This window comes from Homarus americanus, unplaced genomic scaffold, assembly GCF_018991925.1.
Source record: "Homarus americanus isolate GMGI-L3 unplaced genomic scaffold, GMGI_Hamer_2.0 scaffold36569, whole genome shotgun sequence".
Classification (NCBI taxonomy): Eukaryota; Metazoa; Arthropoda; class Malacostraca; order Decapoda; family Nephropidae; genus Homarus; species Homarus americanus.
Window position 1 is genome coordinate 75,486 of NW_024715215.1, and position 18,543 is coordinate 94,028.

At 41.7% G+C, this 18,543-nt stretch overlaps 2 protein-coding genes across 2 annotated transcripts; one reads left to right on the forward strand and one right to left on the reverse strand.

The window, feature by feature from the left end:
* Positions 1 to 800: 800 nt before the first annotated feature.
* LOC121854780 (NSFL1 cofactor p47-like) lies at positions 801 to 6,453 on the reverse strand. The gene is made up of 8 exons (XM_042349560.1): positions 6,298 to 6,453; positions 5,219 to 5,352; positions 4,542 to 4,700; positions 4,232 to 4,322; positions 2,654 to 2,922; positions 2,384 to 2,521; positions 2,100 to 2,268; positions 801 to 2,002 (listed from the first exon to the last, which is right to left on the reverse strand). The coding sequence occupies exons 1-8, from the start codon at positions 6,397 to 6,399 to the stop codon at positions 1,787 to 1,789; spliced, it is 1,278 nt and encodes a 425-aa protein (XP_042205494.1). The 5' UTR covers positions 6,400 to 6,453; the 3' UTR covers positions 801 to 1,786.
* A 508-nt stretch (positions 6,454 to 6,961) lies between these two features.
* Positions 6,962 to 13,537, forward strand: LOC121854847 (SAGA-associated factor 29-like; the record flags this gene model as incomplete). Its single annotated transcript, XM_042349645.1, is given in 6 exon segments — positions 6,962 to 7,102; positions 8,371 to 8,538; positions 8,620 to 8,686; positions 12,087 to 12,286; positions 12,866 to 13,000; positions 13,415 to 13,537. Coding segments are annotated over 4 exon segments (486 nt in total), but the record flags the coding sequence as incomplete, so codon positions are not given.
* Positions 13,538 to 18,543: the final 5,006 nt, after the last annotated feature.

Genomic DNA, 18,543 nt, shown 5'->3' on the forward strand with positions numbered 1-18,543 from the left:
TCGGTGGTAGCTGGAGTGGATTATATTATATAAAGATAATAATATGTCGTATTTCTTACCGTAGAGTTCGATACCTTCACACTGATTACTTACAGGAGATTATGGCGTATCTACATAGTTCACTCCACCACTCGACATTCCATGATTTATACTTGATAAATGATGATTTAATGAATTCATTTAAATTTCAACATCCATCTAAGTTACTGGTTATACTTTGTCATAACCAATCAGTCATTACCTTTAGTAATAATAAGATAGGATCACAGATACGGGCAGATAATTGCACTTACATTTATTTGTCAAGCTTCCATACAATGATTTACAATTTGCATGGATATATGATTCACTCACGTTCACGCTGTAATAAAATTAATCTAAAAGAGAATTTTAACTTGGGGACACATGTGATTACTCTACTATGGGTATAACTTAACAGAGCCTTAATTCTTCAAGTGATACATTTACTGCCAGCCTGGATTGCTTTTGTTGCAACCAGGCTTCCGCACAAGAACTTCTTTCCACGGGCCACAGCAACAAAAAGTACTCTTTGGTGTCGTGCAGGAGAACTCTGTAAGCGCGACTTGAATTAACCAATAGGAGGTCGGTGATCAGTAGTACCCCCTACGTCCTCACCCGAGACCTAGTCTTGACGTAGCTGGGGCTTCTACTACCTGTAAGCTGATTGGCGAACGGCAGGTGATCAGTCGGCAGTTGTTGGGGAGAGTATCCAGGTGGGTCAAGAATGTGGAGGAGCCAGGAATAAACCAAAACATTCACAGGTACAATAAAACGACGACTTAACAAAATTTTCAGTGTATTTCTACCAATTCCAACATATCTCGATTACATTGCAAATATCCGAGCCTAAACACATACAAGAAAAAACAATAAACGCCGTGTGCAAAAAAAAACAAACAACACAAAGTAATCGTAGCTTTCCTATATAACGGAAGAATATATCATTATTTATGTTATCGTTGCCATGAATGTTACCGTCGGGATTCAGGGTAAAATAATTCGAATTGCCCGATGTTGAAATTTTCCACCATTGAGGATTATTCCACCTGATTATTAACTAACCAGGTGCTATTTAACTGAGGTTAGGTTAGTACTAGGATTGGTTAGGTTAGGGTAGTGTTAGGTTAGTTAGTTAATCAGGTAAAATAAACTCAGGTGTCATTTCTTCAGGTAAATTCAATTAATAACAAAAGCACACCTGTAATAAGGTATTTTCTAAGACCTTCCAGTAATTGATCGTCCTAAATACATAAAGACAGAGGTAAATTGAGTAATAGTTCCTTAAGATAAGCTGGAGCATTGAGTAAATTCCATTATTTGTTAGAATTTATCCCAGGAGCATATTGATGGCATTTATCCCAGGAGCATATTAATGGCATTTATCCCAGGAGCATATTGATGGAATTTATACTGGGATCATATTAGAATTTATATCGGGATGACAATGTTAGAATTTATACTAGAATCACAATGTTAACTTTATCATATTTTGGTATTTTACCGAGAATTGACCGATATCGGTATTTTCAACAATGCCGATACCTTACAATGTGGTATCGGTTGGGATTAATACCTCGATACCTTATTGAAAAGCATATATATATATCAGCATTATTTACAAGTTATCGATACTTTTGGTTAATTACTTTGCATTCACGGTACTTCCCCAAAAATATCAATAACTCGGACAAAGTATCGAAACGTCAGAAACTACGCAATACCGGTCCCGGGTAACTGCCTCGTCGAGCTTAATAACTACCGGGAATTATTTGGTTTTAACGACCAGGGCCGAATTTAAGAGTTTCCCCTCCTCTACGGTCTGAGAAACGTCCGTCAGCTCGGCGTACGGGAAGGTCGTCATGAGGGCGAATTCCGTTGACTGTATGGCGGGTCGAGCGGCCGAGATGAACTGCCGAATGTCCCTGATGGTGTGAGAGTGGTTGACTTTGAGGACGAGGCGAGATCCGTCGGGCAAACGCACCTGGAATGGAAGAATGTGTTTTAGGAATGTGGATGAGAGATAAACAATTTATCACAACACAAGATCTCAAGACCCCACAAAAACAATAGACCGGCACCTGTATGTTAGTGACGGGGGCGCTGGTATTAACGTTGAGCTTGGCCTGGGCTGCGTTCTCTAGTGCCTTGGGGTCCTTCGAAGTGGAGGCGATCAGAGTGGTGTTGACGCTCGCTCCTCCCACGGCTCCTAGGGGCTCCGTCTCTTGTCCGACTACCATTGGGGCTAGGCTAAAAAAAAAAAAACACAAGAATTTCGGGATTAAAAACAGACTAAAAAAAACCACAAACGACAGATAAAGATCGAAAGACAGACAGACGACAGGCTAATCACCGTTGACCTCACCTGCCTAGAGTATGACCCGAGCCGGAGAAGGCCCTCAGAGACGATCTCGACTGGACATAATCCTCGTGTCGGTGGTCGGCCATGTTGATGTAAACCTCGCCCCCCCTCGCTTCCCTGATCAGCTCTAGGGGTACCTCACTGAAAAGATGAGCGACGGTTGTTTGGGGTCGTTGGATTGGGTTGTACAGTCTCTCGTGTTTACTTACTTACATACATACATACATACATACATACATACACTCATTCTCTCTCTCTCTCTCTCACACTCACCTACGCTTTATAGAGTTGAGAAATTCAGCATTGGTCGCGTCTTCATATGTTCGTAGTGGCCCATCGTCCACGGTAAACCCGGTCCTCCACATCTTGAGAGCGACGTCACGAGGCCGTTCCTCCTTCTTCGATGTGTCTGGGATAACTGTGTGGAGGGTCGTTAAAAGAAATAATTGAGACCCTGTTGTGTGGAGGGTCGTTAAGAGAAATAATTGAGACCCTGTTGTGTGGAGGGTCGTTAAGAGAAATAATTGAGACCCTGTTATGTAAATGAGGCAGAAAGTCAGATCATCAACCTGGGTCTTGGTCACATATGGCAGCCTAGGGTCAACCATTAGACAACACATTATGCTTCCAATATCTTTCTCCTTGAACCTCACCCTCCAAACCACCACCTCCTCCTTGAACCTAACCCTCCAAACAACCACCACCTCCTTGAACCTCACCCTCCAAACCACCACCTCCTTGAACCTAACCCTCCAAACCACCTCCTTGAACCTAACCCTCCAAACCACCACCTCCTTGAACCTAACCCTCCAAACCACCACCTCCTTGAACCTCACCCTCCAAACCACCACCTCCTTGAACCTAACCCTCCAAACCACCTCATCCTTGAACCTAACCCTCCAAACCACCACCTCCTTGAACCTAACCCTCCAAACCACCACCTCCTTGAACCTCACCCTCCAAACCACCACCACCTTGAACCTAACCCTCCAAACCACCTCATCCTTGAACCTAACCCTCCAAACCATCACCTCCTTGAACCTAACCCTCCAAACCACCTCCTCTAACTCACCCTCCAAACCACCACCTCCTTGAACCTAACCTCCAAACCACCACCACCTCCTTGAACCTAACCCTCCAAACCACCACCACTGAACCTCACCTCCAACCACCTCCTCCTTGAACTCACCTCCAAACCACCACCTCTTGAACTTAACCTCCAAACCACCACCTCCTTGAACCTAACCTCCAAACCACCACCACCTCCTGAACCTAACCCTCCAAACCACCACCTCCCTTGAATCTCACCCTCCAAACCACCACCACCTCCTTGAACCTCACCCTCCAAACCACCACCTCCTTGAACCTAACCCTCCAAACCACCACCACCTCCTGAACCTAACCTCCAAACCACCACCACCTCCTTGAACCTAACCTCCAAACCACCACCTCCTTGAACTTAACCCTCCAAACCACACCTTGAACCTCACCTCCAAACCACCACCTCTTGAACCTAACCTCCAAACCACCACCTCCTGAACCTCACCCTCCAAACCACCACCTCCTTGAACCTCACCTCCAAACCACCACCACTCTTGAACCTAACCTCCAAACCACCACCTCCTGAACCTAACCTCCAAACCACCACCTCTGAACTTAACCTCCAAACCACCACCTCCTGAACCTCACCTCCAAACCACCACCACCTCCTGAACCTAACCTCCAAACCACCACCTCCTGAACCTAACCCTCCAACCACCACCTCCTTGAACTTAACCTCTTTTGAACAACCTCCAAACCACCACCACCTAACTCACCTCAAACACCTCCTTGAACTCCCTGTGGTCGTCATGAGCCACCGAGGCGATAACCCGTTCCGCCAAAGGTAATTTTCTTTTGTTTCTTCCCTTCCTTTCCGCTTTCCAGGACTTCCGCTCCGTGTCTGAGGGAGAGAGAGGGAGGGAGAGAGGGAGGGAAAGAGAGAGAGGGAGAGAGGAAAGAAAAAGACAGTAATTATTATTGAACACTTTTTCACTCTTTAAAATATAAGCTGACATTAACCATACACTAAGGCCTGACACCACTAACACCTGACACTAACCCCACACTAAGGGCTGACACCACTATCTGACACCACTAACACCTGACACCACATACTTACTCTTTGGCCGATTTGAACAGCTTGGCAACCATATCGGCCTTCTTCTTAGGGGGCCCAAGGACCTGTTGGCCAGAATGCTCCGACCCCCCGGCATAGAAAGCTTGGCCATCCTCCTCGCTGCTGCTCTCGCCGTCTCTATCCATCATGTTAATTATGGCCCTGAGGTGTTTAACGTGGATTAGCGATTTTAACTGATAATTTAACATTTATTGGGCATTTTAATATAATTTTTCTACCATATAAGATTCTATAAATTTTCTGTAAAGGGGTTAGGTTAATTTATAGATTATGTTACGTTAGTTTGGTTAGGTTAGGTTAGTTTAAGACGAGGTTAGGTTAGATTATGCTAGGTTAAGTTACGTTAGATTAGTGATAGGTTAGGTTAGTTTAAGACTAGATTAGGCTCGATTATGTTACGTTGGGTTACATTATGTTAGGTTAAGCTAGATTAGTGATAGGTTAGGTTAGTTTAAGACTAGATTATGCTCGATTATGTTCGGTTAAGTTAGATTAGGTTAGTTTAAGACTAGATTAGGTTAGGTTAGTTTAAGACTAGATTAGGTTAGGTTAGTTTAAGACTAGATTAGGTTAGGTTAGTTTAAGACTAGATTAGGTTAGGTTAGGTTAGTTTAAGACTAGTTTAGGTTAGGTTAGGTTATAAGAACAAGTATCAATACTTCTGTAACTGTGTAGGTTGTGAGGACGGCCTCTGGGGTGTACTGGGCGCTCCTTCAGCCTCGGGTCTATCACCTAGTGGCTCCCCAGCGGGCGCTACATCATCACCCTCCTCGTAGAAACTGCTCAGTGCCGACTGGTGGAGGTAAACAGAGGGTAAAACACGCCATTTGATTGACTACTGTGTGAAATTCTTATAATCTAGAGGAAAGTTCATTTTATTGAGGTTTCGTGAGATGGAAGTCTGTTATATCGAGGTTCTGTGTGGAGTGGGAAGTTCATTTTATCGAGGTTTAGGTTAGGTAAAAGTCCATTATATCGAGGGTCCGTTAGATGTGAAACCTCTATTTAACGAACTATACAGAGATGAAAGACTGTGTTAAGTTAGGTTAGGATTACGTTAGGGTTAGGTTAGGATTACGTTAGTTAGGTTAGGTTAGGATTACGTTAGTTAGGTTAGAGTTAGGTTAGGGTTAGGTTAGGTTAGGATTACGTTGGTTAGGTTAGAGTTAGGTTAGGATTAGGTTAGGTTAGGTTAGGATTACGTTGGTTAGGTTAGGTTAGGGTTAGGTTAGGTTAGGGAGTGTGGGGTGGTTCATCAACAAACATATATGCGGAAAAAAAAGTCATCGCTTAATACGTGAACACAGAGAGAGAGACAGAGACAGACACCCTAAACAAGACGCTACGACCCCATACAAAATCATCGTAGAATAAAAATAATAATAATAATAATAACAATAAAATGATAAAAATAAAATAATATAAATAATTCCTATAATACATTTCAATTAATGTAATTATTATCAACTAAAATATATTTATCTAGTTAATTACCATAAAAAAAATACATATAATTAATCCTGTATAAAAATAAAATAAAATAATTAAAACATTCTGGAAAAAAAATCAACATTAACATATATAATTACTAACATAACCAGATTAAATATAAAAAAACCCGGATAAATAACCCCTGGATGACGATCTGTCTCTAACCAACAATAAAACCCTATAAGAAAAAAAATATTACCCCACAAAAAATTAAAATCATATTTAATTATATATGATTTAAATTCACCTCTAAATTCCAAGCAGCAGACTCTAAGAAAAATATAGCCCGTTCAGAATCAACACCAGACACAGCAGTAAATTGTGAGACTAAACTATCTCTCTCAGCCATGATGAGTGTGGTGTAGTGGCTGACCCTTGACCTCCCCTCACACTATCCAGGACATATTACTAACTACATATTTACCCTTTAATTATATGTTTTATATTTTTATTATATATATTAACGCTAAATAACTCTATATTTAATAATGTATCTAATTAAAATATATTATTTGAATTATATATGAGTTTTATTTTATTTGATATATATACTATTTTATTATTATTTAACGTTAATAATTATATATAGACTAATTATTTAAGTTAATTTTATTATATATTTTATTATATTTTAATTAATCACCTCAGGGATATATAATAACTATAATTAATTAATATATCGGTAATATTATTATATATCCTGATAAACCTTAGGGTGGTGAGGCCTTATGGCGGCCATATTGGAAACATAGTCCAATACTCGATGATGATTGGTTGATTTTCTGTTATTATCTGCTGAATCAACCAATCAGGAGATAGTAATGGCGTATTGTAAACATAGTACAATACTCGACGCTGATTGGTTTATTTTCTGTCATCATCTGCTGAATCAACCAATCAGGAGATAGTAATGGCGGCCGTTGCAGTAGAGGGAGGTCAGAAACGGATAAATAACTCGACTTTTTAACCGATTTTAACGGTTTTTTGACCATATCCGGATGATTTTAGCTATTTTATCCGGTACCAGGACGTCTAATCTACTTATAAACGCTGTGAGTTAACTGTAATGACCGTTATTTAAGGTAATATAAGGCAAAATAACACACCCTAGTTGAGTATTTACCCTCGAGTGTTATGGTTCATTATTTTATCATTTTTGTCCTTATTTTCCATCTATTAACGTATCTATCCATCTATCTATCCATTTATTAACGTATCTATCCATCTATCTATCCATCTATTAACGTATCTATCCATCTATCTATCCATCTATTAACGTATCTATCCATCTATCTATCCATCTATTAACGTATCTATCCATCTATCTATCCATCTATTAACGTATCTATCCATCTATCTATCCATCTATTAACGTATCTATCCATCTATCTATCCATCTATTAACGTATCTATCCATCTATCTATCCATTTATTAACGTATCTATCCATCTATCTATCCATATATTAACGGCGTAACTCCTATCTATCCATCTATTAACGTATCTATCCATCTATCTATTAACATTATCCTATCCGCATCTATCTATTAACATCTATCCATCTGATCGTATCTATCCATCTATTAACGTATCTATCTATCCATTTATTAACGTATCTATCCATCTATCTATCCATCTATTAACGTATCTATCCATCTATCTATCCATCTATTAACGTATCTATCCATCTATCTATCCATCTATTAACGTATCTATCCATCTATCTATCCATCTATTAACGTATCTATCCATCTATCTATCCATCTATTAACGTATCTATCCATCTATCTATCCATCTATTAACGTATCTATCCATCTATCTATCCATTTATTAACGTATCTATCCATCTATTAACGTATCTATCCATCTATCTATCCATCTATTAACGTATCTATCCATCTATCTATCCATCTATTAACGTATCTATCCATCTATCTATCCATCTATTAACGTATCTATCCATCTATCCATCTATTAACGTATCTATCCATCTATCCATTTATTAACGTATCTATCCATCTATTAACGTATCTATCCATCTATTAACGTATCTATCCATCTATCTATCCATCTATCTATCCATCTATTAACGTATCTATCCATCTATCTATCCATCTATTAACGTATCTATCCATCTATCTATCCATCTATTAACGTATCTATCCATCTATCTATCCATCTATTAGCAGTATCTATCCATCTATCTATCCATCTATCTATCCATCTATTAACGTATCTATCCATCTATCTATCCATCTATCCATCTATCTATCCTATCTCATGACCAGGTGTTTAATTAACGTCCCTCCCCCCCCCATAGGTGTTGATCGGCCTCGTCGTCGTGTCGTGGACCTACACAGTCATCGCAGGAGTGGCCATCGCTCGGCGTCAGTTGGCCGGGGTCGAGTAGTTGGCCGGGGTCGAGTCATTGGCTGGGGTCGAGTCATTGGTCATCGCTCGTCGTCAGTTGGCTGGGGTCGAGTCATTGGTCATCGCTCGGCGTCAGTTGGCTGGGGTCGAGTCATTGGCTGGGGTCGAGTCATTGGCCATCGCTCGTCGAATCCAGTTGGCTGGGGTCGAGTCATTGGCCGAGTGAACGTCTTCAACTATGGGCAAGGGAAAGGATAAGACTATTGGTAGGTTTTTTGTTAATTTAACCTAATGTAACACTGATTTAATCTAACATTAACCTAATCTAACCAACATTAACCTAATCTAACCAACATTAACCTAATCTAACCTAACATTAACCTAATCTAACCAACATTAACCTAATCTAACTTAACACTAACCTAATCTAAACTAACATTAACCTAATCTAAACTAACATTAACCTAATCTAACCTAACACTAACCTAATGTAACACAAATTTAACCTAACCTAATCTAACAATAACCTAATGTAACACAAATTTAACCTAACCTAACACTAACCTAATTTAACCTAATCTAATATTAATTTAACCAAACCTAACACTAATTTAACCTAACACTAATGTAATTTAACCTAACCTAACCTAACACTAACCTAAATTAACCTAATCTAATATTAATTTAACCAAACCTAACACTAATTTAACCTAACACTAATTTAACCTAACACTAACACTAACCTAATTTAACCTAATCTAATATTAATTTAACCAAACTTAACACTAATTTAACCTAACACTAATGTAATTTAACCTAACCTTGATCATGGGGGGGTGGGGGGGGGTGTTATTAGTACATATAGTAGACTGTCGCTATCATGGCCACTTAGTTACTTTCAATACAGCTATTTATTATTGAACTGAATGACACAGACACGTTAATAGCTCATTATATTTAAATAACTCGAACATTATATTTACGTTACTAGACGCTGACTCTCGGATACACTTCCCACCGTAAGTAACTCACCCTATGGATAGCTCTGACTAGTGACTCACGTGTGACCTGAGGGAGGCCCAGTGGGTGCTGCTGGTGAGGGAAGTCTCTCTCTCTCCCGACCCCTGACTAGTGACGAGCGTGACTCCATCTTTTGTTGATAGTGAAGTAAATGTCGTCTGAATATGAATGACCTGTGGAAGTGGCTGCTGGGTCTTATATTGGAGGTCAACAGCCGGCAGATGACCTCTCCTGATTAACACTAAATTGGTTAGTTTTGGACGGCTGTTTGCCCAGGTGTGAGGTCATGACACAGGTCTGTAATGCTTCCTAATTATTACCACCCGGGTGTGTCTTGGTAAGGTGTGGTTGTAACAGGGTCATATCGCAGGGTTAACTCAGGTACTTTGTGGACGTGACCTCTCCGTGACCTCTCCTGGGTCACTGTAGGGTGTGTCAACTTACGGGCGTACACCTGCTCATTTACTCACTGTTGTAATTCTCTGGGCTGTAAGCTGTGGCCTGATAAACACTCATTACAATCAAGTCTAACCTAATGTAATCTTACTGTAATTTAACCTAACACTAACTAAACATTAACCTAATTTAATCTAACCTAAACTAACACTAACATAACTAACACTAATTTAACCTAACACTAACTAAACATTAACCTAATTTAATCTAACCTAAACTAACACTAACATAACCTAACACTAATTTAACCTAACACTAACTAAACACTAACCTAATTTAATCTAACCTAAACTAACCTGACTGAATATAATCTAATCAAACCTTCCCTAACCTAACCTAACACTAACATAACCTAACACTAACTAAACATTAACCTAATTTAATCTAACCTAAACTAACACTAACATAACCTAACACTAACTAAACACTAACCTAATTTAACCTAACGTAACCTAACCTGACTGAATATAATCTAATCAAACCTTCCCTAACCTAACCTAACACTAACTTAACCTAATTTACCCAAACACTAATTTAACCAAACCTAACCAAACCCAACTCCAGAATTATAAATACATTATTGCAGGTGCTCCTCGACTTACGACCGCTCGGACACACGACCGATGCAGTCATATAAAAATTTTGTCAAATTACATGTTTTCGAGTCCCGACACTAGTGATTGCGCTGTGTACTGACAAAATTTTCCTTTGTAATTCACTTTAAATTATCTGGCAAGCTTAAAAGTGAGAGTTTTGTGGTGCTGAGAAAAAAAAAGACACCCATTTTAGATTTTATATGTATTATTTAAGCATTTTTGACTTACGACCTGGTAAAAGATTATTACCGTCAATATAAAAGGTCGACCTATAATTAAGTGTCCTAATGATTATAACCTATGATGATTAACGATCGTTCGTACATCAGACGGCCAATTCATCAGAGGCAGCTAATCAGTAACCATTCATTAACTTTTACAATACAGTGATCCCTTGGTTAACGAGCGCCTCGGTTAACGAAGTCCTCACGAGCGCCCCTCAACATGTTTTCGCTTGCACACTAGCTGTCATATTAGTCTGCCAATACAATAATCGGTTCTAGGGCTTAAATTCCTTACTATTTCAGTAAATATCAAGAAGTTTGTACTATTCAATAATTTTAAAAGTCTTGTATTAAATTTTTTAGTAATTTTAACAATTATTTAACATAATTTAAGTACAGGGAAACTAGTTTTTAGCACGCCAAACAGCCTGTCAACACACCATACAGGCGTCAGTCTCTGTGTCTTTTCAGTGGAGGTAACATCCTGCTTGAGACTCTTCAACATAAACGCTTTTTTCTGTTTCCAGTCAAATTATTGGTCATTATGAAATATATTTTACATATTGACAATATATAATGCAGTGCAGTGTTGATTTATAGAAAATAATCTTGAATTACACCAGAGAGCTAAAATTTTATGGGTGAAATGGCACCATGGGGTGACTTCTCTTCCACCCCAATGCCTTCTCTTCTCCCTTCTCCTCCACCCCCATTCTAATTCCCATCATCATCATCCAGGAGCCTTCTACATACACACCTCAAAGTAAGTGTACTTTACTACCTTTTTTGTTGAATTGAAGCAATTTTCGGTGAGCTGGAACCAATTACCCAAAACCCATTGAAACAATGGTTTTGGTTAACGAGCAACCTTCTGGAACGAATTGTGCTCGTTAACCAAGAGACCACTGTACCTACAATAGCTGTTATTATCACTGGCAGTATTGTAGACAAGTTAGACTCATAACTGTCTGTCTGTCTACGCACCATCCTCGCCACCTCCTGCCACCTGCAGTCCCCCGCCCACCTCGCACAGTCCGCTACTACAACAAAATTCAGCCCATAACAGCCCGCACCGATAGATATAAGAACAGCACCATCCCATCTATTGTTAAAATAATAAACAACTCCTGATTTATGTACTGTACAGCCCTGTAAATGTATTCAATGTATATTATATCATTATGTCTAAATCAAATGTAAGTCTGTATATTTTATGCCACCGGCTGCAACTCTATTAATAAACCGTTTATTATTATTATTATTATTATTATTATTATTATTATTACATACACCTATCACTAACCTAACGTAACACTAACGTAGCACTAACCTAACACTAACCTAACACTAACCTAACCACTCTTCTCCAGGTAGTCCCAAGAGAGGGATTGACAGCCCTAAGTCACCAAAGATGCGAGGAGGAGGAGGAGGAAGCGAGTCGTCTCCCTCCTACCGTAGAGACCAGCTGATAAGAAGCGAGCCGTTGCCTCCCATAAACGTTACTCCTTATCCTCTGTCCACGTCCACGGAAATGGCCATGGCTATGAGTTCCGAGGCCCAGGCTTTACAGGTTCGATGTTTGGGGTGTTGGTATGTACTCTGTCTGGTGTTCTCTGTGTTTATGTACTCTCTTGTACTCAATTTTAGATTAGTCCATTTAATATAGGTGGGTTAGTTTATTGTGCACCCTTTTCATATTTCAGATTTTGCCCCATTTAATATAGGGGGCTAGTTTATTGTGCACCCTTTCATATTAACACAAGGGGCTAGTTTATTGTGCACCCCCTTCAGATATCAGAGTAGAACATTTAACACAGGTGGCTAGTTTATTGTACACCCTTTTAAGATTTCACCTCATGCTTTAACACCTTAACACTATCAGTAGGGATTAGGTTAAGTTAGGAATAGGAACTTAATCTAAGCTAGGGTAGGTTAGATTAGGATTAGTGTCTTTTAATCTAACTAGGGGCTAGGTTAGATTAGGATTAGTGACTTAATCTAAGCTACGGTAGGTTAGATTAGTGTTTTTCTTTTTTAATCTAACTTGGGGTTAAATTAGGTTAAATTATTGACTTAATCTAATCTGGGGCAGCAAATCGTCACCTGTTCACTATACCACGTAATTTAATTCCCGTTCCATTGTTTACAGGAGAGGGTAAAAGTGTTATCTGAGCTGGTGCGTGAACTGCAGGAAGCCCGGGACGACAACGCACCTCACATGAACGCCATTAACGCACTCTCGGATAAGATTGTCACCGATGAGAAATTGACGTCATCGAACAGGGTCGGTGTGGTGGGGTCTGGTTAGCTTTGTGGTAGGGTTAGGTTAGGTTTGGGTGGGGTGCTGCAGTTTATTTTATCTGTTGGTTTAATGCCATAATTCTTCTTGTGGGGTTTGGTTAGGTTAGGTTAGGTGTCCTGGTTTATTTTATGCATTGATTTAATGGTTTATATGCGTTATCTACTCTCTCTCTCTCTCTCTCTCTCTCTCTCTCTCTCTCTCTCTCTCTCTCTCTCTCTCTCTCTCTCTCTCTCTCTCTCTCTCTCTCTCTCTCTCTCTCTCTCTCTCTCTCTCTCTCTTCTCTCTCTCTCTCTCTCTCTCTCTCTCTCTCTCTCTCTCTCTCTCTCTCTCTCTCTCTCTCTCTCTCTCTCTCTCTCTCTCTCATTCAGTCTCTCACTCTCTCTCTCTCTCACACAGACAAAACTCAAGCTTATGTACGAGAAAGGCGTAACAGAAACAGAGAAGGAGGTTGCCCTGGTGAAGAAAGCTCTCAACACCGTCTACCAAATCCGCAATATCCGACACGACCTTCGGATACAGGTGAAGCCGTACGGAGGATCTTTAACCCCCCTTTGATTGTGGTGGATTAACGCCGATTCACACCATCGGTCGCGTATCGGTAACATCGCGGATAAAACTGCTGGCGTTCACGTCATCCGTCGAGGTTCCGTCTGCGATCGTCCACTCGTTGTTGTGGATATTTGTGGATATTGGATCTTTTGGTTAGAACAGCGAGGGATTTTATTTATTATTCAAAGCCGAGAAGAAATTTAGAAAAAGGAAATAAGATTGTGTCTCAAGATGAGGAACTGCCAGGGATACATCACTTCGCTGCCATTGGTTACAGAGGAGAGACTATCCAACTCCAGGCTCTTGCATACAATAAGAGTTACTGAAAATACTTAAATCATTGTGAGTCAAAAAATATCAAATATTTCAAAGGATTCTCAAAGTACCGAGACCTCTTGATGTTATTGTTTTTGATGCGAAACAAAGCCGAATCAATCCACTAGGCCTATATCAAGCTGTGTAGGCCCTCCAGCTTGAACGGACCTACTGACCGCTTGAGTGTTTACCCCATTCGTGACATATCGGAGACGGTTCATCGCGTCAAACTATTCTCCCCGAGACACCCGACGTGACCGAACCGATGCGTGACGTTGCCGATTCGTGATGTTACCGATATGTGATCAGTAGTGTGAATCGGTCTTTTGTGGTTTAACCCCTTGAGTGCGATGGTTTATTGGTTTAACCCCTTTGAGTGTGGCGGTTTGAACCCCTTGAGTGTGATGATTTAACCCCTTGAGTACGATGACTTAACCCCTTGAGTATGATGACTTAACCCCTTGAGTACGATGACTTAACCCCTTGAGTATGATGACAACGCCAGGTGATTTATGATGACAACGCGGTGTGATGATTTTGGCCTTGAGTGTGATGACAACGCGGGTATGATGACTTGGCTTATGGTATGATGACAGCATGGAATATGATGACTTAACCCCTTGAGTATGATGATTTAACCCCTTGAGTATGATGACTTAACCCCTTGAGTATGATGATTTATCCCCTTGAGTATGATAACTTAATCCCTTGAGTATGATGACTGTATATATTATTATTATCATTATTATTGTCATTATTGTCATTATTATTTTTATTATCCAAATCCTTGAGGTCAGATGTGTTTCAGATTTCAGAAGGGTTAGGTTAGGTTGAAATGAAATATTTATATCGCCCTTAAATACTCTAGTACAGTTTATTTGTAAGGAAATTATTCAGTAAACCTTTAATCATGTGTAAATACTATATAAACTAAGCTAAATATATATATATATATATACATTCAGTAAAGGTAAATTACATCTGACTTGATCAGGACTCTCAAATGTTGACTCGGTACGACAGATAGCCATTTTTAAAGACTTGTTCCTGTGTGATCTGTCAAATTGGTTTCTGTCTAAACATGTCTGCCATAATCTCATGCTCACTTTAATGGCAGCTTCCTCTAATTCATTTACACTCTGGGATGATAAACCTTTGGTGTAAATAAGGAGGTTTGGTATCTTTTCTCCTAAGTGACGCAATATCCTTCAAAGTTGTCGTCTTTATCTTGCAGTTTTAAGTCTCTGCCAAGTATTATTTTATGTAGGTTTATTAACAGTGTTCCAAGGATTAACAACTGCATAAATGGCATCCTCAACACTGATTCTTTTGTGAAGTTCTGGTGGATTCCTACGCCTGTGTTTTCTGTATCAAGCAAATAGTTTAAAAAAAATCTATATTTGCTCTTCAGGGATTGTAAAATTTCTTGGTAACGAGGCTGTGTTAAAGACGTCGCACTGGGGGGGGGAAATTAATCCACAAAACATTGCTTCTCACAAGTAGTTCAGGAGGTGGATGTGTGGGCCAGTTGTCAAGGATTAATAGAATCTTACAGTTTGTTTCCGTTCCACCACAGTTTGTTTCCGTTCCACCACAGTTTGCTTCTCAGTTGTTGTTCCACCACAGTTTGTTTGTTGTGTTTGGTGTTGTTTTGTTTTTGTTGTTTGTATTTGCTTCCGCCACCAGTTTGCTTCCGTTCCACCACAGTTTGCTTCCGTTCCACCACAGTTTGCTTCCGTTCCACCTTCCCTGCAATGAGCTCTTGTACAAAGACGTTATTGAACCAGTCAGTTAATAGTTCTCTGGTTACCTACACTGTCTTGTCGGCATAATAACGTTACAGGTAAATTGTGTATACGCCTTTTAAACTTCACGGTCGTTAGCTTTTACCAATCACTTTAACTTGTGTGTGCCAAGCATTGGCACACACAAGAACAGCCAACATGTCCTTAACGCCTATTGGTTCTCTCTCATCAGGAACGTAGCGCCATTTCAGAACCGTTTCATCAGCATTATAAATTTGTTCAGGATTAAAGTTTTCATCAGATATTATTTGGGCAAATTCGTCAATGTATTTTCAGTTCCTTTATGATCAGTAGAACCTTTTTCACCACAGATTATCAGATATTTTATACCATGACGCTTCTTAAACTTCTGCAGCTAACCTCTTCACACTAATCATCAATGTTCAGTTCCTCATGGTATATTTTAGCTTGTTTCATAACCAACAGACCAATCAGTGGCATACATTCACTTCTTAGCTGTTAAATCAACTTAATCACCACACAGTTAAGATCTTCAACTCACCCTATGTAATGTTTTCCTATTATTAATTACTTTATGGTCATCACTCAGTATAAAATTTTAACAACTTGTCTCTCTGTTTCTTTAAGTCATATATGATGTTACTGGACTGTAGTTCCCTCACCATATTCTGACGCCACACAGACACTTCTGGGCCATCCACACACTTCTGGGCCATCACACAGACACTTCTGGGCCATCCACACAGACACTTCTGGGCCATCCACACAGACACTTCTGGGCCATCCACACAGACACTTCTGGGCCATCCACACAGACACTTCTGGGCCATCCACACAGACACTTCTGGGCCATCCACACAGACACTTCTGGGCCATCCACACAGACACTTCTGGGCCATCCACACAGACACTTCCTGGGCCATCCACACAAGACACTTCTGGGCCATCCACACAGACACTTCTGGGCCATCCACACAGACACTTCTGGGCCATCCACACAGACACTTCTGGGCCATCCACACAGACACTTCTGGCCATCCACACAGACACTCCTGGGCCATCCACACAGACACTTCTGGGCCATCCACAGACACTCTGGGCCATCCACACAGACACTTCTGGGCCATCCACACAGACACACTTCTGGGCCATCCACACAGACACTTCTGGGCCATCCACACAGACACTTCTGGGCCATCCACACAGACACTTCTGGGCCATCCACACAGACACCTTCTGGGCCATCCACAGACACTTCTGGGCCATCCACACAGACACTTCTGGGCCATCCACACAGACACTTCTGGGCCATCCACACAGACACACTTCTGGGCCATCCACACAGACACTTCTGGGCCATCCACACAGACACTTCTGGGCCATCCACAGACACTTCTGGGCCATCCACAGACACTTCTGGGCCATCCACACAGACATTCTGGCCATCCACACAGACACCCCTGGGCCATCCACACAGACACTCTGGGCCATCCACACAGACACCTTCTGGGCCATCCACACAGACACACTCTGGGCCATCCACACAGACACTTCTGGGCCATCCACACAGACACTTCTGGGCCATCCACAGACACTTCACTTCTGGGCCATCCACACAGACACTTCTGGGCCATCCACACAGACACTCTGGGCCATCCACACAGACACTTCTGGGCCATCCACAGACACTCTGGGCCATCCACACAGACACTTCTGGGCCATCCACACAGACACTTCTGGGCCATCCACAGACACTTCTGGGCCATCCACACAGACACTTCTGGGCCATCCACACAGACACTTCTGGGCCATCCACACAGACACTTGACTTCTGGGCCATCACACAGACACTTCTGGGCCATCCACACAGACCTGGGCCATCCACAGACACTTCTGGGCCATCACAGACTTCTGGCATCCACACAGACACTTCTGGGCCATCCCACAGACACTTCTGGGCCATCCACCAGACACTTCTGGGCCATCCACACAGACACTTCTGGCCATCCAACAGAACTTCTGGGCCATCCACACAGACACTTCCTGGGCCATCCACAGACACTTCTGGGCCATCCACACACAGACACTTCTGGGCCATCCACACAGACACTTCTGGGCCATCCACACGAGAACACTTCTGGGCCATCCACACAGACATTCTGGGCCATCCACCGACACTGCCCCATCCACGACTTCTGGGCCATCCACACAGACACTTCTGGGCCATCCACACAGACACTTGCTCTGGGCCATCCACACAGACACTTCTGGGCCATCCACACAGACACTTGACTTTCTGGGCCATCCACTGATGCTTCTGGGCCATCCACACAGACACTTCTGGGCCATCCACACAGACAGCTTCTGGGCCATCCACACAGACACTTCTGGGCCATCCACACTGGGCCATCCACACAACGACTTCTGGATCCACACTTCTGGGCCATCCACACAACACTTCTGGGCCATCCACCGACACACTTCTGGGCCATCCACACAGAACTCTGGGCCATCACAGACACCTGGGCCATCCACACAGACCCCTGGGCCATCCACACAGACACCAGAACACTTCTGGGCCATCCACACAGACACTTCTCTGGGGCCATCCACACAGACACTTCTGGGCCATCCACCAGACACTCTGGGCCATCCACACAGACACTTGACTTTCTGGGCCATCCACACAGACACTTCTGGGCCATCCACCTGAACACTTCTGGGCCATCCACACAGACACTTCTGGGCCATCCACACAGACACTTCTGGGCCATCCAACTGAACACTTCTGGGCATCCACACAGACACTTCCTGGGCCATCCACACAGACACTTCTGGGCCATCCACACAACACTTCTGGGCCATCCAAGACACTTCTGGGCCATCCACCAGACA

Excerpts from the sequence above, each read along its gene's own strand:
- LOC121854780 (XM_042349560.1), bottom strand. The coding sequence starts at position 6,399 with ATGGCTGAGAGAGATAGTTTAGTCTCACAATTTACTGCTGTGTCTGGT. Across the intron at positions 4,701-5,218 it reads CAACCTACACAGTTACAGAA|GGCCATAATTAACATGATGG; the intron begins GTATTGATACTT and ends TAAACACCTCAG. Across the intron at positions 2,269-2,383 it reads TCGGGTCATACTCTAGGCAG|CCTAGCCCCAATGGTAGTCG; the intron begins GTGAGGTCAACG and ends TTTTTTTTTTAG.